Here is a 25,473-nt window from a genome sequence, read left to right as displayed (position 1 = left end):
TACAACAACTGGTTACCTTGGGCTGCTACAGTCGTCAGTGCACTGTGCACAGTTGGCCTATGCTCTTTGTGGTTGATCAACTAACAATAAAAGATGTATTTGATGATGATGTTATCGTAGGCCTAGTAGACCTACATTCTGAGAAACGATCTACATAGCGCACCAGACCGCAATGTCTTCAAGGGTTGAATGAAGGGAGTTTGCAAAAATTTGTGTATTTTTCAAGTCAATAAACATTCTTAATTTTCGAATGTCTTTGTCAGGGAACATCTGACTTTTAAAAACCATAGGCCTGGTAGTCGCCCAGACAAGGAGTTATAAGATAAAGGTAATACCATTTGTGTCACCTAATGCAGTTCAGTGAATTAGCAAGATACCATCAGAAGCCAACAATCATAAAGCACAGTGCACGCGCTGCTCTTCCCTGCGCATGAAGCTGTCTGCGTGTTGTTGGCTAGATTTGCATGAGTTCTTTCTATCTGCTTTACTTTTGTGAGTTGCGACCACCTAGGCTATGTTATAGACGTTATGAGGTACCAGTGTTTAGCTGTGTCACAAAACAATAAGCTTTGTCAGACTACTTTTAAAATGATATTCAGGGCTATATACATTTTAAACATTCGGGGCTAAAGACCCGACAAAGCCTTGCGTTAATTCTTCAGGTGGGAAGTGTCAGGAATTTTCATACGAGAGATGCTCTCATTGGTGGTTAGTATATGGAGTAGGGAATTGACAGCAACATATCCAATCACATTATGAGAGATGCTGAATTTAACATAAACTGCGATGTTTGATTTTAAATTAAAGGAACCGTATGTAAGAAAAATATTTCAACTAATCATAAAATGGCCCTGATATGTCACTAGACATTAAGAAATCATGTTAATTTCAAATACTTATATCACTGACAACAGTAGTCCAGCCAGGATATTGTCATTTAAAAAGTGAAGTTGCAGCCCTCAGCTGTTGTTGATGTTGTGTTGTGTCATGTCATGTTGTGTTTTGGCCTGATGCGCCACCCTCCACCTATCTACTAATCATGAAGTCAGTAGTGTTTCGCCATCCGCGTGTGCAACCTCGAGTCAGGGGGGAGGGGGAGGGGATACACCGCTCTTCAGTATTTTGAAAGTGATTGCAGTACCAGTTTTGGCCACAATCTTACATATGGTTCCTTTAATGTAAATTTAGCCGGGACTGTAAGCTGGCACACGTGGGTGCTCAATGTTTTCAGTGGGTGCCCGAGAGACGGAGCACCCACGGTATCGGCGGCTATGACAAGCGTATCTCGCGGTTGCATCCATTACAAACAAACATGCAATGTGAACGTCTGGGATTGGGGAGAGCACTAAATGCTCTTCTGAATAAGCACAAAGTCAAGCCTTTAAATGAAAAACACTCTTTAATAATCAAAAAAATAAACTCTAATGAAGTAAACTTGTGACCATCAAAAATTGTTTATCGCCTGTAACTCTGTGATAACAGGACGTAACAGGAAGGCATTTGGCTGAGCAACGGAGGTTAATATGCTCTATATTTTGTTTAAATGATGTCTGTCTATCATCGTTGCACTCGGAGAAAACCTGAATGTTTAATTTGTCCTGCGTTTCTTCTACGGCTGCAAACGGGATTCACTCGCTGTTAACCAAATATTTATTTATTAGGGCAGGCATATTTCTGGCTATTAAATTATTTCTAAACCAGTCTGCTAAAGTCTGTAGTGAAGTCTGTGTAGGGTTTTCCAGCTCCATTTCTTTTTACGAGACACCCTGCTCACTTGAGACCTCTGCCGGTTGTTGCAGCGCCGTTGCAGCGTCACTGGAAAAATACAAATTAAAGTCGCGTGATGCCGCGTGATCCCGCGCGCGGACCGCGAGGGAAGCTGGCCAAGTCGAAGCACTGCCCACTGTATGTCAACAGTAAGATCTTAAACTGGACTCTCTGGGTAACTGGTAACCAGTGTAGCTGCAACAGTACAGGTGTTATGTGGCTTGTGGACTTTGTGCCTGTTACTATCCTGGCTGCAGAGTTCTGGATTATTTGGAGGCGGTGGAGTGATTTCTGTGAAATGCCAGAGAAGATGGAATTGCAGTAATCAATGCGGGATGTAACATAGGCGTTTACAAGTATTTCTGCACTCTGCTGACTGAGGGAGACACACTGTTAATATGGGCAGTGAATGAAAGTGTGCTGTCTAGTATAACACCAAGACTCTTCACCTTGGTGGAGCAGGCAATGTTGGAGCCATCTACAGATAGGGAGAGTCTGTTTTCCATCTTTGCCAGCGTTGTTTTTGAGCCAACAACAAGTAATTCAGTCTTGTTACTGTTCAGTTTCAGGTAGTTGTTAGTCATCCACAGATTTATATCATGCAGACAGGCAGTCATTGATATTTCTCAGTGGGAGGAGGTAGATGATGAAGAGCAGGGGCCCCAGAACAGACCCCTGTGGCACTCCCTTTGTGACAGCAGCACTCTCCGACTTGTGGTCCAAAATCTGAACAAGCTGTGTCCTGCCAGAGAGATAGGAGGTGAACCATTGATGAACCCTGCCCTGCACTCCAGTGTTGGTAAGACGCTCCAGAAGCAGCTGATGGGATATGCTGTCAAAAGCTGCACTCAGGTCAAGGAGGATTAGGATGGAAATGAGTCCAGCATCAGCTGTGCAGAGGAGGTCTGTTACCTTCACCAAGGCAGTCTCTGTGCTGTGCTTTGGTCGAAATCCAGACTGAAATGGCTCAAACAGATCATTGTCCTTCAAATGATCCTGGAGTTGAGATGCCACCACCCTCTCCATAATTTTTGAGATCATCATGGTTCAGCCCAGGTTTTTTCAGGGTTGGTTTGACAATAGCAGTCTTCAATGAAGGAGGGATTTGACCAGTGATGAGCGAGGTGTTAATTATTGATGTTATTATTGAGATGATGGATGGTAGGTACATCTTGACCAGGCTTGTCGGAACAGGGTCCAACTGACAGGTGGAGGAGTTGCACTTGGTGATGAGACCAGAGATGTAACTTTCAGCAGGGAGACTGAATTCACTGAGTGCATTTATTGTAGGTGAGACCAACTCAATCAAGGAGCATGGGTATAGGTAGTGTGGTGGCTGCTGTATCCCAACTTATGGGTTGTAATGGGAGAACAGATGATTTGTAAATCCCAATTGATCAAGTATTCTGATACAACCCCAAAACAGAAAAAGTTGGGACGTTGTGTAAAATGTGAATAAAAACAGAATGTAATAATCTGCAAATCTCTTAAACTCATATTTAGTTGCAAAAAGGACGCAGACAATGTATCAAATGTTGAAAATGAGAAATTTGACTATTTCATGGAAAATATATGTTAATTTTGAATTTGATACCAGCAACATGTTTCAAAAAAAGTTGGGACGGGGGTAACAAAATTCTGGAAAAGAAAAACATTTTCACAACTAATTAGGATAACTGGCAACAGGATTGGGTATGAAAAAGAGCATCCAAGAGAGGCAGGGTCTCTAAAGATGTAGGGGTATTTATCACTCTGTGCAAACCTGTGTGCACAAATGATGAAACAATGTCATTTTAATGCTTCTTAACATAAAATTGTGACGTATTTAGGGAGTTCATCATCTACAGGACGTAATATTGTTTAAACATTCAGAGAATCCAGAGAAATCTTTGCAAACAAGGGAAATAGCTGAAAAACAAATTGGATGGCCGTGGTCTTTTGGACCTCAGATGGCACTGCATCAACACCAGACCTGTTTCCAGACCTGTCATTGTATTAGCTCAGGACAACCTCTGATAACCATTGTCTATGTGCCCAGTTTGATACTCAATTCCAAAACTACAGCCAAAATTGTAACAGCTAAAATTGTATTGAGACATGATACAGAAAATACCACCCTCTTATCTGGGCCTGAGCTTGTTTAAAATGGACTGAGGTAACGTGGAAAAAGGTCCTGTGGTTAGACCAATCAAAATTTGCCATTCGTTTTGGAAATCATGGACTCACCTGGGCTAAAGAGGAGGGCCTATTCACGTATCCAACCTATCCAACTTGTTTTAGTGCTCAGTTCGAAACCAACTATGACGGTGTGGAGGAGCATTAGTGCCAACAGCATGGGCATCTTGCACATTTGGCAAAGCACAATCAATTCTGAATGATGTATACAGGTTTTGATCAACATAATACTGCCATCCAGGCAATGTCTTTTACAGGGACGACCTTGAATATGTCAGGAAAACAATGCCAAAATGAATTCTGCACATATTTAAATAGTATTTCTCCATAGAGGAAGAGTCCAGGTGCTAAGATGGCATGTCTGCAGTCCAGATTTGTCAAATTAGGTGCATAATGGAATAAAAAGCATTACTAAGAATACCCCATACTGTTGAGCAACTGAAATCCTATATCGGGGAGTAATGGGACAACATTTCATTCTCAAAACTGTAGCAAATAGTCTCCTCAGTTCCTAAACATTTACAAAATTGTGTTAAATGAAGAGGTGAAGCAGCACATTGGTAAACATGCTCCCATCCCAACTTTTTTTGGAACATGTTGCAATAGGAACATATACCGTATTTTCCGGACTATAAGTCGCTCCTGAGTATAAGTCGCATCAGTCAAAAAATGCGTTATGAGCAGGAAAAAAACATATATAAGTCGCACCGGACTATAAGTCACATTTATTTAGAAATGTATTTCACAAAATCCAAAACCAAAAACAGAGACTATGGAACTGGATTATTGAGGCCAAAAAGATTAATGAAGATGAAGGAGTGAAGGCAGCCAAGAGGAGGGCAGGAAGGTAATTGCAAAGCAAAAGATTCACTGAAAGAAAATGCCATGAGGTGCACCAAAATGTTACTAAAATGTGGAGAATACAATGCAATCAAGCATTTGGGGCGATGTGGAGTCACAAGCTGGCAGCAGATTAAATGCTCATGAGAGAGAAAAAGATGCAGTTTTAGACGTGACCGAAAAGGTAGGCCTATAGTCAAAGTCAAAGTCAAAGTCAGCTTTATTGTCAATTTCTTCACATGTTCCAGACATACAAAGAGATCGAAATTACGTTTCTCACTATCCCACGGTGAAGACAAGACATATTTTACCAATTTTTAAGTCCACAGACAAACATAACATTCAAGTAAACAAAAAAGTAGGCCCAACGGTATTTGTAAAGCAATTTACAAAAGATTCACAGAACAAAAATGCTGATGTGGTACATGAAAATGTAGCTAAAAATGTGGAGAATGCAATGCAATCAAGCATGTTGGACGATGTGGAGATGCAAGCTGGCAGCAGATTAAATGCTCGAGAGAGAAAAAAGATGCGGGTTTAAATTGACGTGCAGACCGAAGCTGCAGCAAGCAGGTGATATTTAGAAATGTATTTCACAAAATCCAAGACTAAGAACAGACAGACTATGTAACTGTACACAGTGAGGCCAAAAATATTGAGAATTCTACAGGGAATGTTAATGAAGAAGAAGGAGTGAATAGTGGCAAGAGGCAAGCCGAAGGCTGCTGACAAGGCCCGACGCTAATTGTAAAGCAATTTACAAAAAAATCACTGAACTCAAATGCTGATGTGGTACATGAAAATTTAGCTAAAAATGTGGAGAATGCAATGCAATCAATCATTTTGTACGATATATTGGCACAGGCTGGCATACAGCAGAACAATTGCTTGGCTGGCCACCTCCGAGAGAGCGAGAGAAAAAAAGATGCACATTTAAAAGGGTCTAAATTCCAGCGCGGAATTGCGGGTAGGCCTATTGCGAATAAATTATTACTTATAATTATTACTTAAAAGTCCCGCAAATCTAGCCATCATAATGCGAGAGATTCCCACACATTTTATCCTGTACCCTGTCTGACAATAATATAATAATGGAGCGGCCTGAATGCGGGACTATTGACGGCCCAACTCTGACTTCAATTGAACCCCATGCAGAGACACACACGCGCGCGCAGGACCACTTTGGGGGTGCCTCTTTTTTCGTTGCTCTCTCTCTCTCTCTCAGCAGGATTTGTCACCGCTGAAGTCAAATTATAGCCTAGGTGCTTCAACATCAACCGCTATCGACAGGAAAGGAAAACAAACATTTAGCGATCAGGAACCGTCAGGAATTTTGCAAATACAGAAGCATGACCGCCTAGGCTATAACGTAGAGAACATGGATGACTTCTCTATTTGACGCTCGATTCATGGACGTGAACAGACAGCTACAGACACGGAGCACATTTATGCGTGAAAGATAATTAGCAGCAAAACAGCGATCAAATATTACATGGCAGTGCGTTTTGTTTTCAAATGTTTTCATGCATGTCTAGATAACAGGTGAGGGATGTTTAGGAGACTCGTAAATCCTCAAATTTAGGCTGCGCAAAGCACAGCACCTTTATTTGGCCATGGCTTGTATTCGAGTCAGCTATAATATAGTCCTTATTTCTTGCGTTTTATTGTGAGACATAGGCCTACTTTTCGTTTGGAGCGGCATGGGTAGGCTATCAAAAGCAGATGTTTAATTTGAGATTTAATTTACGTTCGGACTGTTGATTATATTGCTAAATATCGGGACTGATGACCACTGAAATCTGTGGGGTATTTAATGGCTTACTATTAAGTTTCATAGTGTCGGGAATTTCGATTGCCATCCACTTATTGCGAGATAAGGTATCCGTAAAGGTATTTACTTTTTTATAAAATTCATAGGCTGATGCCTGGCAGCAACAATTGTGTTTAAATGTAGGCTTCAGCCTCTAGCTCAGAAGGGTGCTGCATGCGACTAGCTTTCGAGAGCAATGAGAGCAGCGTGTTGGAGACTCATGGTGTAAATGACTTTTCATTGGCAACAATACCAACCAACAATATAAAATATTAAGAAGAGCTCTTTTATGAGTTAAATTGAAACAAAATTATACTGGCTTTTATTTGTCCAAATCTGAGGCCAGGCTATAAATAGAATCCCTGCCATAATTTGCCGATTTAGGTATGCGCGTGTGTTTCAGGGTAGTGCAAGCACTAATCTCTGACTGAGGGGCCGTGCACACGACGCCGGTTTTTGTGAAACCGGTGAGGTTTTGTTAACGGTTACGCCTTGCATGTACACGACGCCGGCAGTTTAGGAGACTGAAACCGATAGCTTTTGAAACCGGCTTCCGAAGTGGGAACTTTTGAAACCGCCGGCTAACTTTCGCCATGTAGACGCCTGTAGGTGCGAAGCCGGGAACTTTATGACGAGCTAGTAATCAAGGATCTTTGACATAGCCCCACCTCTCAACTCAGCCACGGCACTTGACCTGACATGTTGCTTGTCAAAACCTACCAAACCATTTATTTATCATATTAAAATGTTTTTCTTTCCCCTGTCATGATTTATGTGCACAATGTAGCCTATCAGCTTTTAGTGGCTGTTAGAAGCACACGTTAGCTTAACTTAGTTAAACATTAGCTTACTGCATGTTAGTGTTTTCTCCAGTGGTGCTCAGACCTAATGCAATGCGTAGGCAAAGCATTTGAAATTTCACATAGCAGTCACATACCTTGAAAATTAACTTTATTAGTTTAACAGTTGAATTGAAACCCGAATTGTCTGTAGTCTCCTTATTTCATGCGACTGCTTAACCAGAGCACTTATTAGACATTCTCTGGCTTAACAAACTGTTTCAACAATGTTTTCTTCTACGCGATTCACGCGAAATTATCGTGATGCTTCTGCACAGCGGCGCCATCGACTGGTCTGGCATATGCACTACAGCACATTTAGCCGGTTACACCTCTGTGTGTACACGCGAGGTTTTTTCTTGCCGGAGTCGTTAAAGGTGTGAAAGCGTAAGAGAAAATCCACCCGGCGGTGTCGTGTAAACGGCCTCTGAAAGTGCACAGGACTTGTGCATTTGAGAGCGCTTTCTCGCGGCTGTAGACGTAATGTTTCACGTAGGGTTCATGTCAGTTAATATAAATTAACATTTAAAAACATGTTCAATTATATATTTTTTCATATATAAGTCGCACCTGACTATAAGTCGCAGGACCAGCCAAACTATGAAAAAAAGTGTGACTTATAGTCCGGAAAATACGGTACTTTCCATGAAATAGTCCAAATTTTCATTTTCAACATTTGATATGTTGTCTATGTCCTTTTTGCTGCTAAATATGGGTTTAGAAGACTTCTTCTCTGTTTTGGGGTTGTATATTGGCAAATGAGTTAATGATTTTGATTGTTTCATGAACAAAGGGTTTCATCAAAGGGTTTTCCTGGAACAGTAGTATGTCATCTGCATAGAGGCTGATTTTATGATGCATATTTTTGGTCCTAAAGCCTGTGATGAGCGTATCTTGACGTATGGCTAAAGGTTCAATGAAAATAGTGAATAATTGAGGTGAGAGTGGGCATCCTTGTCTAGTCCCCCTGTGCAATGTGAAGCTTTGTGAGGATAGTCCATTGGTGGTGATAGTGGCTGACTGTGAGGTGTGTAATAGTTTAACCCAATTAATGAATGAGTCCCCTAAGCCAAACCGCTCTAATGTGGAAAACAGGAATTTCCAATTGACTCTGTCAAATGCTTTCTCGGCGTCTAATGTGACGACGACTGTGTTGTTTTTTTTTGGCTGTACATTGATATGTAATATTAAACAATCTGCGTGTATTACTTGCGGCTAGCCTGCCTTTAACAAAACCTGTTTGATCTGGATGAATTATGGATGGAATGACCTTTTATAATCTGATTGCTAGAGCTTTGGTGATGGTTTTGTTGTCTACATTGATTAATGAAATTGGTCTGTAACTCGATGGCAGGGTCGGATCCTTATTGGATTTGAGTAGGAGCGAAACTGAAGCTGTGTTAGAAGTTGCCGGAAGTCTAGAATTGTGTTTTGATTCGTTTATCATTCGGATGAAGAGTGGAGCCAACATTGACCAGAAGTCTTTATAGAACTCGGCAGGGAAGCTTTGTTGCTTTGTTGTTTGGCATTGATTTAAGCGCAGCATGGAATCATCTTGTGATTGGAATTTCTAATTAGTTTTTTTGGTCCTTGTCAATTTTGGGTAGATTAATGTTCTTGAGAAAGTGGTTAATTTCTTTGTTGTCTGGTTCTTTTTCTGATGAGTAGAGCCGGTTGTAAAACTGATTCAAGATTTGATTCATTTCAATTGGTTCTTTGCTTCTTTTTATTTGATTTGCCAAGTATTTGCCAGATTTATTGCTATGGTGAAAGTGTTCCTGTCTTAATCTGTGTATTTAAAAATTGGGTTTGTTTGTTAATTATTTCATTGAGTTGTGGTTTATATTTATCTAATTTATTCGAGTTTCGACTGTTGGATTGGTCATGTTAATGTTTTCGAGATGTTTGATTTTTTGTTCTAATTGTGTTTCCTTTTCCTTTTCTATTTTTTTTTTTGTGGACTGAAAATGATATAATAATTCCTCTGAGTACTGTTTTTCCTGTTTCCCACAGAAGAGAAGGCGATGACTCTGGAGAATCATTCATTTCTAGAAAGAATGCCCACTATAAGGGCGTCAAATTGTGGATCTTGGAGGAGAGAGGTGTTAAAGCGCCATCTGGGTGTTGTTTTGTGTGTACGGGTCCTTGTCCATTTAATTGTGACAGGGGCGTGGTAGCTGATGATAATCGGATGGATTGTTGACTGGGTGATATTGGAGATCAGGGAGCATAAGTATATATACTCTTTTGATCCCGTGAGGGAAATTTGGTCTTTGCATTTATCCCAATCTGTGAATTAGTGAAACATACTCAGCACACAGTGAACACACAGTGAGGTGAAGCACACACTAATCCCGACGCAGTGAGCTGCCTGCAACAACAGCGGCGCTCGGGGAGCAGTGAGGGGTTAGGTGCCTTGCTCAAGGGCACTTCAGCCGCGCCTACTGGTCGGGGTTCGAACCGCCAACCCTCCGGTTACAAGTCCGAAGCGCTAACCAGTAACTGTGTTGAAATCTCCTGCAATTATTACTGGGCAATCGGTCAGGTTTGATATGGCAGAGAAAAAGGACTGGAAAAATGTTGGATCGTCTGAGTTTGGACCATATATATTTCCTATTGTAATTGGGTTATTGTCTATTGAGATATTGATGATAATATAGCACCCTTCAGTGTCAGCGATAGTAGTGTTATGAGTAAATGAAATCTTTTTATGAATCAAGTATTCAGACTCCTCGTTGTTTTGTATTGTAATTTGCTAAAAAAATACCTGATTATACTGAGCTGATTTGATTCTGTTGCGATCAGATTCTGCCAGGTGAGTTTTTTTCAGGTGAATTTATTTAAATGGTCAAACACTTTGGCCCTCTTTGCCTGAGACCCGATACCACAAATATTCCATGTTAGGAGAGACAATGTGGACATACTGTAGGGTCATTCCATGTAAATTCAACAAGGGCCCATGCACTTGGGTCTCAAAAATTTCAGAAAAAATATTACCAGGTGTACCTATGTTACCCAGGAGACACTCTGTAAAATTACTTTTATGTAAGATCAATACTTTCCAAGATACAGCCAGTTTGACAGTGGGAGGGGGGTGTCGATTTTGTTCAGCCTCTTTTTTTTGTCAAAGCATGCTGGTACATAAATAGGAATAGTATGTAGCAAAATGTCACATTTGGTCTGGATGATCTTGCATGGTCATAGCTGTACCTCAAAGTTGATCGAAATGTTATTGGAGTTTTTGGCTGGGCTCTGTTTAGGCCTTCAGAAGACATATTTGTACTGAACATAGGCTGTTGATTTATTTTCCTTCCTGAGATAAGTAGAAACACTCTCACAAAAAGCAATGAACAGAAAATAAATTCCTTCAGGGTCTGAACAGCAGACTTCACAAGATTTTTAATTTTTTTTCTTTATTCTCCATGATCCCTTATTTTAAAAACACCAATTTGACTTGTCTTATGCAAATCTTTCTTTTTTACTTTTTACTTTCCCTGAACATGGGCACCATTGAGATCAATATGTTTTGTATAGAGTTACCACAGGTTACTCTACACAACCACAGGTGGCACTGTGGTAGCTCTATCTAAAACATATTGATTGGGTCTAAAATAAATATAAAGCATTGTTTCATGGTGAAAGGTTGTTATTAAGGTTGTTGTTAATTAGCATAATTGTCAGTTAAAAAATTTGAGTAATGTGGTCAATTCTTTTAGTTTTCGTGAGAACCCAAGATGCTGCGTTTTGTATCATCTGAAGCTTTTTGATAGTCTTTTTAGGAAGGCCTGTAAAAAAGCCCAGTAATCAATCCTACTGGAGATAAATGCATGAATGAGTTTTTCTAAAGTATGTTTTGACATCAGCCCTCAAAGTTTGGTAATGTTTTGATGTGGTAAAAAGCTGATTTAGTTATTACTTTCATGTGGCTGTTGAAACAATATCCTTTTCTTTGGACCCTTTTGTGTTATTTATGATAATTTAGCCAAGTAGGAGCATATAAAGGTTGAATAATAGTGGCCCTAAGATTCACACATGCTATATATTGTGTTTTAGCAGTCTAGGCTACCCAGATCTGCCACAATTTCATGTGTTAATACTTGCATTGATTTGATTTTGATTTTTTGAAGCATATTACCCTGCAGAGTAAAACACATTGATAAGACCAGTACAATGCAGATATTGAGAGTTTGAGAATTGAGGGTTTGAGAATGGAATAAGAGTGTAGGGATTAGGGATCTAATTACCCATGATTACATGATAGCTTGTCCAAACTTGCTATATCTGTAGCAGGTATAAGGATGTGACCTTATATCTAAGACAGTCTTTGACATGAAACTTGCTGTGAGTGCTAAAAGCAATTTTCTGACATAATAGCATCAGGTTGCCTTGGCAACTCTGGCCTGCTGATTTACTTGACCCCCTCATCACTGCTTGCAGCCATATATTTTCAACACGCATCATTTGTTTATGTGAAAGTGAAAGACAATTTGCAACCCGCGAATGTCGCGTTTGTTTGTCTGTGCCACAAATTGTCATAACCGTACTATGACGTATGTGGAGAGCTCGCAGAGTGCTAATGCCTCTAATTAGCATATGAATGCAGCGAAACCACGTCTGGCCAGGCCAGGCTTGAATTTCCTTACTCAGTATTGGATGAAACCACAACTTTCAAACAAGAAAAATCACTCGTGATTGCTTGGTAAATCTGTCACTATAAACGGGTTTCCCGTTTACCAACAAAACTAGATGCGCGCGCAGCCGTGAGGCAGAAGACGCTTGGTGGCCGTCCATAACGTTATAAACTTAACCTAAATAGTCGACTGCTGTAAGCTACAATCTGATTTTTTTGTATACCCCTGTTGTCTCAATGATAATAACATCTCATTTCAGACTATATTTCAAAGTTTGACGATCATTTGGATTATTAATATAACATCGTATTTTGTCATTTTTGGCGAAGACATGCATTCCGTTAGGGATATTGAACATATTTAACATTCTCTAACCATCATTGATTTGAATTGGTGCAGTTTTCAGCACAAAAACTCATTTTATTCTTTTGCTCTTTTGCATTGCTCTATGCTGTTCTATGCTGCTTTCTGCCTCTTGGTTGCGCACGCATGTTTTCGTGACGTTCCATAGAAATCCATGTATTGGTCACCCTGGCTCATAATAAATGTAAACCCCAATAATAAAAATAATAATGCGTGTGTGTATGTGTTTTATATATATATATATATATATATATATATATATATATATATATATATATATATATTTATTTATTTATTTATTTATTTTTTTTATTTTTTTTCATATTTATTATGATGTATAGCCTATTCATGTCATTGTTATCCTATGTAGGCTACACTATTATTACCATCAAGGACATAAATGAAGAGAGGAAAGGAACATTTGCCAGGAACATGTTTATGCTAAGAAAGAGCTTTATTAAAGCAAACACACAACTATGTGCAAAGCGAGGATCTGCCCACACAACATATGGGTAGCTCATAAGCAGCCCAAAAGCTACAACTCCGTGAACTGGCTGTTTGCCGCCTCGGGGTTGTAAGTAACTGGCGGTTCTTTCTGGCAGGCAGTTCTGCATATATTTTTGTTGAATGAAGACAGTGATAAAGACAATCATTTATATATTTGCCTCTGAAATTCTCATTGTGTTGGTGTGAAGGGAAAATCCGAATCTAAACTTGAGTCTATCGACTGTTTTAAGTCAGGTTACATTATTGGAGCTTGCAGGGAACAGACATCTCACCCAGCATCATTTCTGCCTGTTGAGCGTATTGCTGGGAGTTGTGTGGTTAACACATCCACTGTTTAAGCAAGACCAAAGGCCACAGTCATGCCAGCATGCACAGTTCACTCCCCCTGCCAACCTGATTATAGCTCACAGCATTTTCATTTACATGTTAAAGCCTCCCTAGGAGGAGGGGGGTCATGGGGGTACGACTGCCAAGCAAGGCCCATGTCAATTTCTGACAATTCATGGCCGTTTTCGGCGTTGCCTGCAAACTGCCGTGAACAGCCATTAACCTGAACTTCCACGACAATCTACAGTGCCGCATACTGACGTAAATCACACTTTTCATGCAGTGTTATCTGTGTTTGGATTGTTTTGTGTGTAGAACATGGCATTTCAAGGAGATCAGAAGGTGAAAATAGAGATTCTACGGTCATTAGGGACAGACCAACTCTTCTGCCTACTCTCTGATGCTGATGCAATTGTACTAATGAAGACGCTTGGCCTACTTCGCAACCTGCTGTCAACACGTGTGGTAAGTCATGTAGATTCATATATTCAGCGTCCTTTCACATGGTGGTTGCTATGCTAAGTAATTGCGAGGTTGTTGCTAGGGTAATCACAATGGTTGCTAGGGCGTTGCTAGGGTACAAATGGTGGTTGGTATGTCAAATAAAATGGTTGCTATGCTGTTTGCTTGGGTAATCAAACCAGAGTTTCCGCTAGAAAAAATGGTGCTGGTCAAAGTGACCGGCAGAGGTTTCGTTTTCTGGACATTTTGATGATATGCCGGTCAAATATCCTATTATCGCTTCTTAATTAGTCAAGTTGAGGAAAACTGGAGACAGGCTATGTAGCTTAACCCTTAGAACCCTAAGCTGTTTTTAGGGCATTTTCACTACCTTTATTCATAAGGATTTATTCTGGTCATTGTAAGTGCCACACACACATATTATATATTGTTTTTTTCAGCAGAGTCTAGGCTATCCAGATCTGCGATTTCATGTATCAGTACTAGCATTGATTTTATTTTGATTTTTAAAGAATTAAAATATAAAAAGCGTATTATAAAAAATCTTATATTTCGACATGTATCTCACCACAGCAAGCTCATAGCTCTACATGCATTTCTTGTGTGTGTAGGGCAGACTGTCCTGAATCGGGCAATATAATTGCCATGTTGGAGGGATACTCTGGGGCTGAGCAATTTACAGAAATATGTGGTGTGTGATTTACGGAAATAAATGCCATTTTTTTATTTAGTGATGAAAAATGACCTTTCTGCGCTCCATATCTGTGACACGAACTGATCTGACCTGACTTGACCCAAGGTTGCGTGTTATGCACTCATAATGATTCTCAACTTTTTACTGGATTGCCATGAACAAAGTAAAGGCAAAAAAGTTGTTTCTTTGTTGAACAAATTGGGATGCAATGTGAGCCGTGAATTGGATGCCATGCAGGAATTTGCTAGGATCTCAAAACCGGATAATGAACATGCTTTGCCATAGAGAAACACACGATAGCGTTGGATTATAAACATGCTTTGCCACAAGAACAGACAAAAACGTGGGGTAAGTCCAGCTATATGAAGTTATTATTTTGCTGTCACTTCGTCTGTTTTGTAACCCAGAATGATGTACTTGGTATCAAATGATAGCTCTGTGTCTCCTCCTTCATCTGACATGCGTGGCATATCTATCCGATCACGGGTCCGCGAGTAATTCAAACGAGAGTAATGGGTGTGCAGCGTTGGTTTGTGTACATGACATTATTTTGCAGTCACTTCATCTGTTGTTATAAGCCAGAAGGATCGATAAACATGGTACCAATGGATAGCCCTGTGTCCCCTCTATCATCTGATATGCTTGATCGTACAGACAAGTGTGTAGTCTCTTTGGAAAGCCCCACTTCTGCTCTGTCATGCAATAAAGGTTTCATCTCGCTGCGATGAACAGCAATGTAACAGAGAGAAAGGGTGTGTTTTTTGACGCACTTTGCGTCAATCGGGTTATAAGGGTTAAAGAATGATATAATCAGGCTGAATAGAATGCAACATGTTCATTAGCCTAACTTACGTAAACATGCCTAACAAGATCTAGTATCAGTATGTATGTTTTCATGGACAGCAAGAGTCCGCTTCGTTCATCGTTTTAAAAAGGCTACGTTGTTTGTTGCTGCTACCCACGTTATCTCCAGTGGTTCCATTGATTAACTTGCACAGATGCGAATCAATTTACCTTTTGAAAACACCAATCAGCACTCTGGAATCAAGCGTCCAAAGGGGACAACGCAGACAGAATTCGGCTAAACTGTTGTTCCTTTATTTACCGTATTGCAATGAAAACACAATCTAAACATTGGCTGAACTGAGTCTGAGTCAATGCAATAGGGTGAAGGCAATGTTACCAGCTGGTACCCTCGCTGAGATCGATCTGACCCTCCGCTGGCTAAGTTCTACCTGATATACGCCCTTGGCTGTCCCCGGAGCGCCTCCTCCCTGGGACGTAACCAGAACGCTGCTCAGCCAATTAATGCTCAGGCGACGTTTTACAATGGTGGAAACCACGTCCCCTTTTTACATTCTTACGTGTCATTGCCACTGTCTGGGCCTTCAGGTCCTTTTATGGTATTTGGTATTGTGTTAAACGCTCTTCTGTTGTTTGTTTCGACCAGCTGGCACTTCACCCTCACCCTGTGCTGACAGCCAACCCATCAATTCATAGCATGTACAATCATGCCCTCATAAAAGAGGAAGAACATGTCTGTATTGAAACTTATGCGCGAGACAGAACATTAAAAGAGGACTAAGAAAAGAGGAAGAATCTGTTTGTATCGAAACTCATAAACCAGACAGAACATCAGAAAGAAGACTATGACCTGAACATGGCCCTTGGATCAACAGAAAAAGAGGAACAACATGAAGAAAGAAATATCATGAAAAGAGTGATATTATGAAGAGAGAAACTTTGTGAAAAGGATAAACAATAATAGTATCCCTGATATACAATATTCATAAAGTAAATATAATAGTTTGAATGCATTGATTACATTAACACTGAAAGAATATGTTTTTTTATCAAAACTCATAAACCAGACAGAGCGAAAAGATAGAATTAGAAGAAAGAGGAAGAATATGTTTTTATCGAAACTCATAAACCAGACAGAGCGAAGAGATAGAATTAGAAGAAAGAGGAAGAATATGTTTTTATCGAAACTCATAAACCAGATAGAGCGAAAAGATAGAAGACTTATGACCTGGACATGACCCTCAGATCAACAGAAAAAGAGGAACAACATGAAGAAAGAAATATCATGAAAAGAGTGACATTATGAAGAGAGAAACTTGTAGAAGCGGAGAAACAATAATAGTACCCCTGATACACAATATTAATAAAGTAAATAGAATAGTTTGAATGCGTTGATTACATTAACAATGAGAGTACCTGCGTTGTGCAGGTATTGTATTGTGTCTTGTGTATCTCAAGCAAGGAAACATTCGATAGGAAAACCCTGACACTTTCCAAAGAGACTACACACTTGTCTGTACGATCAAGTAAATCAAGTAAATAAAAAAAAAATCATAAAATTAAATCAAATTGTATCATATTTACAGTCTATACTTCTCTGCGTTCACCTGCGCACCCATTACTCGTTTGAATTACTCGCTTGAACCGGCGGATCGCATCGATATGGCAAGCATATCAAATGAAAGAGGGGACACAGGGCTATCCATTGGTACCATGTTTATCGATCCTTCTGGCTTATAAAAACAGACAAAGTGACTGCAAAACTAGATGTACCGCATAGCGGTACAAAATATGACCGCCGCTCAGTCCTGTACATCCGTTCCGCGAAAATAAATCACACTTCAATTTGTCTCCATATTTTACTCCATCCCCCACTCTTGAAACTTTTGTGTATGCTTGTTTGGCATGCCTGAGTGTGTGTGTGCAGCTGCACAGAAAGTACCCTACTGGTGCTGAAAAGGTGAATAGATTGTAGAATAGCCAAAGAAGATGTAGAATTGTTATAAAACCTTTAAAATCTATAAACAATCACAAGTAGGGCAGTTCATCACAGTTCATCCATTGCAACTGGATTGATGAAAGGTCACTTACACCTGTAGGCTACATTGTATTTGGGAAAAGCAAAAGGTATCAGCATAATGTTATTTATTTATTTATTTATTTTTTATGTATTTTTAAACAAAACATCTCTGTCAGTTCCATGCCGTTTTCAACAGCTATCAAAAACAAAGGTCATTTTTGGATGGATGGATTTTTTGTGAATGTTTCTTCTACATAAGATTTTAGTCATCTTTAGTTCATGTAATATTTTTATTGTCAATGCACAAATTAAGTAACAGTAGTCTGAAACGTTATTGTTAATGCACAAATTAAGTAACAGTAGCCTAGTCTGAAACGAAATGCTGTTTTACATCTAACCAGTGGTGCAAATAACTGACATGTCCAAATGGGCCTTGATGAAATGCGCCGCTAGACTGTTCATACACATTTTAACGGGCCAAAGTTGAAGAGCTTTTGTCCCGTTATTGTTAGTGCAAATATAGGCTGATTCATGTTCCCTTGCATTGTTTAACTGAGGTCCATGGCTAGTCTGGCTTTCATCAGACCAAGCTCAATCTTTTAAGAAATCAAAAAATAAATAGCGGGCAGATCAGGCTGGGTTCACCCAGCCTAGTCCATAGGCACCGATATTGTTTAATTTTTCGATTGAGATATACACGCTCTGGCTATTCTAAATGCAAAATGCATCAGGGAGTTATGACAAAACGGTAACTAACAAACTAGATCCTAATAGAAAGCTGTTAGCTTCCTAAGCTACAGGTAGGATTATAAGGTAGGCCTATTTACAACATAAATTGTCAATAGGCTATGCTGGCGACACAAATAAAATCTCCTTTGGAAACCAATGGCTTACGCCTTTACAGTATCAAGCCGGACTTAAACTGTCATATCGCGGGCGAAAAGTTGTAATAACATTCACGCAGCTCCATGAGTCAATGAAAAGCGAATGAAGTAGCCACTTCTAAATGGGACCCACTACACAGTAGCTTAAGGTGTTTTGCTAAAGCAGCCATAATGAAATGAAGGTGTCATTGTTTGGATACTTCATAACACACGTGCTTTTTAATTTCACAGACTACAACTACCAAGCTGTAATCAAAGCACATCGATTCCCCTCTCACACCCTGCACGCGACTTAAAACAAAATAAACAGGCGCCTCAGTCTCACGCATGTATAGGCAAAACTGTATCAGACCCGATTGTAACGTTGGTAAATCTTCCATTGCACAGAATGATTTTGTAGCACGGCAATAAATGACAGTCGAAAGATACAAACAGTGCTGCTATACATTTGCTTTGGTATAACCGCATTTATAGTTTTCTACAAATGCAATAAATCAAATGCCTCCATCACTCAACCAACGCTTAACGGTAACATTACCTAGGTCCTTATTGATAATACAAGATTAACGTGCCTGCAGTAAAAACCAAGCATGTCCGATAAACATCCTCAGATTTATTTCGCTTCAAGAAGAAATGGGAATTACACTTCATGTGAACATCGCCCTATCCTTATTAGATGTTCGCTCGCGTAAATTACAGTCCTTGTATGAAGGCCCATTGTTTTTCCAACCCACTTTTTAACTTCCAACAAAATTACCTCTCACTGCAACGATGCGCCATCTAGTGGACAAACGACTACTTTCGCCAATACTGAAAATGCAGCCATGATGATGATGATGAATATTTATTTTGGCTTTCTTTTTAATCCTACTGATTTTCATTTTTTACCGGGGCAAATCACAAATGAGTGATTATGAGCCAGGTTGATGTGGGCCCTTGAGACCAACATACCATAAAAGATTCACAGAGAACTGTGGGTTGCCCTACCCTCCTTCGAGGGGTCCAGTCCAGCGGGGGCTGCAGATGAAAACTAAAAATTACGGTTCCATGCTATCCATGTGGGGGTACATGCCCACCAAGTTTTGTGTACCCGGTCTTTCAGTGTCCCGGGAATCCTTGTTGGTGTCACGTCACTAAATGTACACATAAATTATTTTATTGTAAGGCCCCCATGAACGAAAAGTACACAAAACTTGGCATGCATTCAGAGGGTGTCATAATGATCCTACACTTTTAATTTTCGTGCAGTTTTGACCTTGTCAGCCAGAGATATTGAGATGAAAACACCTAATTTTTGCTTTTAATTTTTAACTAGGTGGCGCTATACATGAAATAAGTGGTAATGGGATGGGTTGACATGCCCCTTAAGACCAACATACAAAAAAGGTGGACCTCCTAGGCCCTACAGTTCTCGAGATATTCACAGAAAACTGTCTCCTCGCCACCTACAGGCCAGTTGGTGTATAGTAACATAAATTAATTTATTGTGTGGCCCCCATGAACGGAATTCCACAAAACTTGGCGTGCATACAGAGGGTGTCATAATGATCCTACACTTCCAATTTCGTGCAGTTTTGACTATGTTAGGTCACAGATACCTTCAATTACACCACCTCATTTTTACTTTTTTGTGTTTAACTAGGTGGCTTATACATGAAATGAGTGGTTATGGAATGGGTTGACATGGCCCCTTGAGATCAACATACAAAAAAAAATGGTCCTCCTAAACCCTACGGTTTTCGGAGATATTCACAGAAAACTGTGTCTGCCCTACCCTCCTTCGGGGTCCAATTCAGCGGGGGCTACAGATCAAAACGAAAAACGATGGTTCCATGCTATCCATGTGGGGTTACATGTCCACCAAGTTTCGCGGTACCCCGGTCTTTCAGTGTCCCGGGAATCATTGACGGAAATTTGGGCATGCGAAAAAAAGAAAAAAAAAAAATCTGACTAAACCTATATGACGCCGCCGCTGCGCCGGGCGGTCATAATAATAACGTCATGTACACAAACCAACACAGCACACCCATTACTCTTGTTTGAATTACTCGCGGACCCGTGATCGGATAGATATGCCACGCATGTCAGATAAAAGAGGAGACTCAGAGCTATCATTTGATACCAAGTACATCCTTCTGGGTTACAAAACAGACGAAGTGACAGCAAAATTATAACTTCATATAGCTGGACTTACCCCACATTTTTGTCTGTTCTTGTGGCAAATTATGTTTATAATCCAACGCTATCGTGTGTTTCTCTATGGCAAAGCATGTTCATAATCCGGTTTTGAGATCCTAGCCAATTCCTGCATGGCATCCAATTCAAGGCTCACATTGCATCCCAATTTGTTCAACAAAGAAACATCTTTTTTGCCTTTACTTTGTTGATGGCAATGCAGTAAAAAGTTGAGAATCATTATGAGTGCATACACGCAGGCTAACACGCAACCTCGGGTCAAGTCAGGTCAGATCAGTTCGTGTCACAGATATGGAGCGCAGAAAGGTCCTTTTTCATCACTAAATAAAAAAATGGCATTTATTTCCGTAAATCACACACCACATATTTCTGTAAATTGCTCAGCCCCAGAGTATCCCTCCAACATGGCAATTATATTGCCCGATTCAGGACAGTCTGCCCTACACACACATGAAATGCACGTAGAGCTATGAGCTTGCTGTGGTGAGATACATTTCGAAATATAAGAATTTTTATAATACGCTTTTTATATTTTAATTCTTTAAAAATCAAAATAAAATCAATGCTAGTACTGATACATGAAATCGCAGATCTGGATAGCCTAGACTCTGCTGAAAACAATATATAATATGTTTGTGTGGCACTTACAATGACCAGAATAAATCCTTATGAATAAAGGTAGTGAAAATGCCCTAAAAACAGCTTAGGGTTCTAAGGGTTAAAAGAAAGAACAAATATGTATCTTTATCTGGTATAAATCCCATTAGGATCATCAAGTGCCCACATGGTCATTTTGGGGTCCAAATATGGGGTTCCAAAAGAGTCACCTCTGCCATATAACAAATAATCCTGTTTAGAATAAATATGATCATTAATTGTGGTGCTAGGGCCACCCAAAAAGTGAAAAATCACACATGCCATCAACATTTTTTTGGACTTTGGTGACCCACCTCTCACCCAAACAGAATGTTGATTCTACAGGCTACAATGAACTACCACACCAGTTTTCAGCCCTCTACCACTATTAGAACAGACGTTATGGGCTTCCAAAAATGGCAAAAGATGAAATGTGAAATTACAATGTGTCAATTAGGGCCGTGGCACCCGAAATTCAAATGGACGCCACAGGCAAACCGTTATTATTACCGAGATATTGACCTGAAACTTCAGATTCCTTTGTTTGGTAACATAAGACATATATTCCCCGCTTTTCAGCAAAATCTGAGTGGTGTCATGTACATGGGTGGCTTGGAGTTGGTGTGGAATGACCCAAACATATTATTTGTCAATTTAGACATTTTCAGACAAGATGAGGTTGAATTCAGTTTTGAAATCAACCTGCAAGTTGCTCTTTAAGATAGCTGGATGCGCCTTTCATTTTAGACCAGGGTTTTCTTGCCTGTATCATTTTTAGTAACATTAAAATAGCGATTTTTGATTATGCGTCTGACCACACCTATTTTTTTTTCCAAATACACACCCGTGTGCGCAATGTTAAAGGAGCCGTATGTAAGAAAAATATTTCAATTAATCATAAAATGGCCCTGATATTTCACTAGACATGAAGAAATCATGTTCATTTCAAATACTTATATCACTGACAACAGTAGTCCGGCCAGGATATTGTCATTTAAAAAGTGGCAGTTGCAGCCCTCAACTGATGTTGATGTTGTGTTTTGTCATGTCATGTTGTGTTTTGGCCTGATGCGCCACCCTCCACCTATCTACTAATCACGAAGTCAGTAGTGTTTTGCCATCCGGGTTGGCAACCTCGAGTCAGGGGGGAGGGGGAGGGGATACACCGCTCTTCAGTATTTTGAAAGTGATTGCAGTACCAGTTTTGGCCACAATCTTACATATGGTTCCTTTAATTTGACAACTAGTGAACTCGAGTACTTGCCAGAAAAATCATCACATCATTGGGTGTTAGCAAGACTTGGCACCAAGATCCGCTGGGTGCTATAAGGGCCCTATGTGTTTTAGGCTGAAGTTGTCTAAGTGCAGATGGCGCTGAACTTGGCTTATCTATGTTCAATGGGTGGGGCTTAGCAATGGGTCAATTATACCAATATCTTTCGAAATTGAAATGAAGTTGTATGGACTGGACTATGTAAAAAAAAAAAAAAAAAAAAAAACGACGATTTTAAATTGTGAATTTCCAGAGTGTGTTACTCCACACTCAGCAATCGACTCCCACGGACTTTCCCCTGAAGATGGCAGCAAAGATGGCAACATTTCGAAAGGTACTGGCTTGATGAAATTCATTCTGGACTCTCTATCCGACCACATAAAGACCTCGGGATACTTCGGGTTTGGCTTTAGGGACCCCCTACTCCTACCACGTAAGTGTAATGTTGTTTGAACTGTAGAAGAGGTATAAAAATAGCGTTTTGAAGGGCGTGAAATTACATGCCCGGTCACTTCCAGGCTAACGAAGTTTTGACTAAAAACGCTAAAATCGAACTTTCTCAAAACACATCCGAATGACATGATTTGGATGTCAACTCAACGCATGTACTCCCAATCATCCGTAAATTGATCTAGTGCATTTTACTCTGGATAATTCCTTCAATACCAATGAACTCAGATGTTAACTCCAGACCCTGCATCAGTTTGGAAAGGCCTGCAGCAGACCACAAATTACAAGAAACCATCCCCCACCCTGCAGCAAATCCCAGACTGGCTGATGACCTGAATGACTTTTACTGCAGGTTTGAAACGCAAACGTTTTCCTCTCATCACCCAGCCCTCTCTCCCCCCACCTGCGCTAACAATCTGTGAGAAGGATGTGTGCTCGCTCTTTCAGAAGCAGAAGATCAAGAAGGCTCCAGGACCTGATGGTGTGTCCCCCCTCTTGTCTGCATGTCTGTGCTGAACAGCTGGCGCCAATCTTCCGGCAGATCTTTATGTCCCCTGAGCTGTGTGAAATGCCCTGCTGCTTCAGAAGCTCCACCATCATCCAGTCTCCTAAAAACCCTCCCTGACGTCTGTGATCATGAAATCCTTTGAAAGACTGGTGTTGAGCCATCTGAAGGACATAGCAGGACCGCTGCTGGACCCCCTGCAGTTTGCCCACAGGGCAAACAGGTCAGCGGATGATGCCATCAATATGGGACTGCAATTCATCCTGCACCACCTTGACTCCTCAGGGATATATGCCAGGATTCTGGTTTGTGGACCAGCATAGCAACCACCTGAAGTACCCTAGCAACAACCTATCAACCACTTCCAAGATGACAACCTAGCAACCAACATAGCAACCAACATGATTACCCTAACAGCCAGCATAGCAACCACCAACAGCATAGCAACCACCTCAGGTACCCTAGCAACAGCCTAGCAACCATGTAAAATACCCTAGCAACAGACTAGCAACCTAGCTAAGTAACATGGTTATCATAGTCAACGTTGTTAGCATTGCTAGCATAACTACTAGCAAACAGTAGCTGAGTTAGCTAGGTAACATGGTTATCATAATTAGCATTGTTAGCATAACTGCTAGCAAACATTAGCTAAGTTAGCTAAATAACAGTACAGTTAGCTTGTTTACATTGTATAGTTAGCTTTGTAACTAAGTTAGCTAAGTAACACTGCTAGCATAGTTAACTAATAGCAACAAATAATTTAACTATTTAAACTACCGTATATACCCGAATGTAAGACGACCCTGAATATAAGACGACCCCCCCCCCCATTTTCCAGACTTATTTTTGGGAAAAAAGAGATTTTTGTGGAAATAAATCTGGTTTTCAACAGAAAATAATTTTATTTGAAAATTCTAGTGATAATTCACTGGAAAAAAAAACATTTTAACACCATTCTTTAAATATTTGGATTCATTTGTCACAAAATAAAGTGCACTCTGTCAATGAATGAGTTCAAAAATGAATGAATGAGTGACAAAAATGAATAACCTTTCCACAAAAATGCAATCATTATGTAGGCCTATGTATGTATGTAATTGTGAAGATAGATAGAAAATAACCATCAAACACATCTGACATTAAAGTCTTGAAACAAACCAAACTGTGGGGTTGCAATAAGAACAGCAGTGCAAATGGGTCTTTATGCTGCACATTAAACTAGGCCTATTCCTCACAGAGATCCCCTGCCTCGCTATGCACTCTAACTGTCATCATGATGCTCCACGAGCCCCTCCCACAGAATGTCATTTTCGCTCCCATCAAGGGCATTTGATATGTAGCATTTCTTAAATCCATGAATGATGCTCTCCTGGCTTATGGCATCCCATGCTTGGAGGATCCAAGTACAGAGCAGATGCACAGCTGGCTTCTGAAGTTTTCCAGTAGGCGTCAGTGAGTGATCGCCTGAGAGGAGCCACTCAGTGTACCTCTTGCATAGATTATCCTTGAATGGCTTGTTGACGACTACATCCAATACCTGTAGCTGGCTTGTCATCCCCCCCGGTATGATCACTAGATCGCCGTTCATTTTCCGCAACTGAGTTTTGACGGGCTCTTTCAAGTGTCCGCGGAATGCATCCAAATTGAGCATATTTCTCTTCTTATGAAGCGCACCGCGGCGCCTGCCCCACACTACCTTGAACCAGTCCACTACCAGGTCAGTGTCCATCCAGCCCTTTTCCTGGACACGTACGATAATGCCAGCTGGCATCGTCTCCTTTGGAATAGTCTTGCTATTCAAAATCACATAAGGCGGGAGTTTGGTCCCATCAGCGAGACACGCCAAGATTACAGTGATTCGTTTTTTTTTCATTTTCAGTAGATCACACAATGACTGATTTGTACCCTTCTTGGCAACAGTGACAGATGTTGCATTTCAAAAAACACTAGTGTTTGGTCAGCATTCCCTATCTGATCCAGGGGGTATGAGTGAGTTTTCCTCAGTTTAAGCACATATCGCTGAAAAGACATCAACTTCTCCTCGAAGTCTGAGGGTAGGCGCTGGGCCAAGCTTGTTCTTCGACGCAGTGTCAGCCCTTTGGGCCGTATCATTCGTGTACACCACCCAGTGCTGGCTTTGAATTCATTTGTCTGTATGTTTAGCTCCTTGGCTATCTCCAGAGCCCTCAGCCGAATGATTTCTCTTGTGATTGGCATCGCATCCCAACGTTTTTCTATCACATATTCATAGACTCTTTCATCAAGTTCTGCAAACTTGCCACTTTGAGGT

General features: G+C 40.4%; 1 protein-coding gene across 3 annotated transcripts in view; it reads left to right on the top strand.

The window, feature by feature from the left end:
- armc8 (armadillo repeat containing 8) overlaps positions 1–25,473 on the top strand; it is a 272,052-nt gene that overhangs the window by 197,478 nt on the left and 49,101 nt on the right. For all 3 annotated transcript variants that reach the window (XR_007193229.1, XM_048239967.1, XM_048239966.1), the window contains exon 17: positions 13,575–13,724. Coding sequence is in view for 2 of the 3 variants with exons in the window: in XM_048239967.1 (XP_048095924.1) it covers positions 13,575–13,724 (150 nt within the window). In the remaining variant the exon portion in view is untranslated. The remainder of the gene's footprint in view (positions 1–13,574; positions 13,725–25,473) is intronic.

The sequence above is a fragment of the Alosa alosa genome, chromosome 3, assembly GCF_017589495.1.
Source record: "Alosa alosa isolate M-15738 ecotype Scorff River chromosome 3, AALO_Geno_1.1, whole genome shotgun sequence".
NCBI classification, from domain to species: domain Eukaryota; kingdom Metazoa; phylum Chordata; class Actinopteri; order Clupeiformes; family Clupeidae; genus Alosa; species Alosa alosa.
Note: the sequence above shows the minus strand (reverse complement) of the source record. Positions and strands in the feature narration are given on the sequence as shown.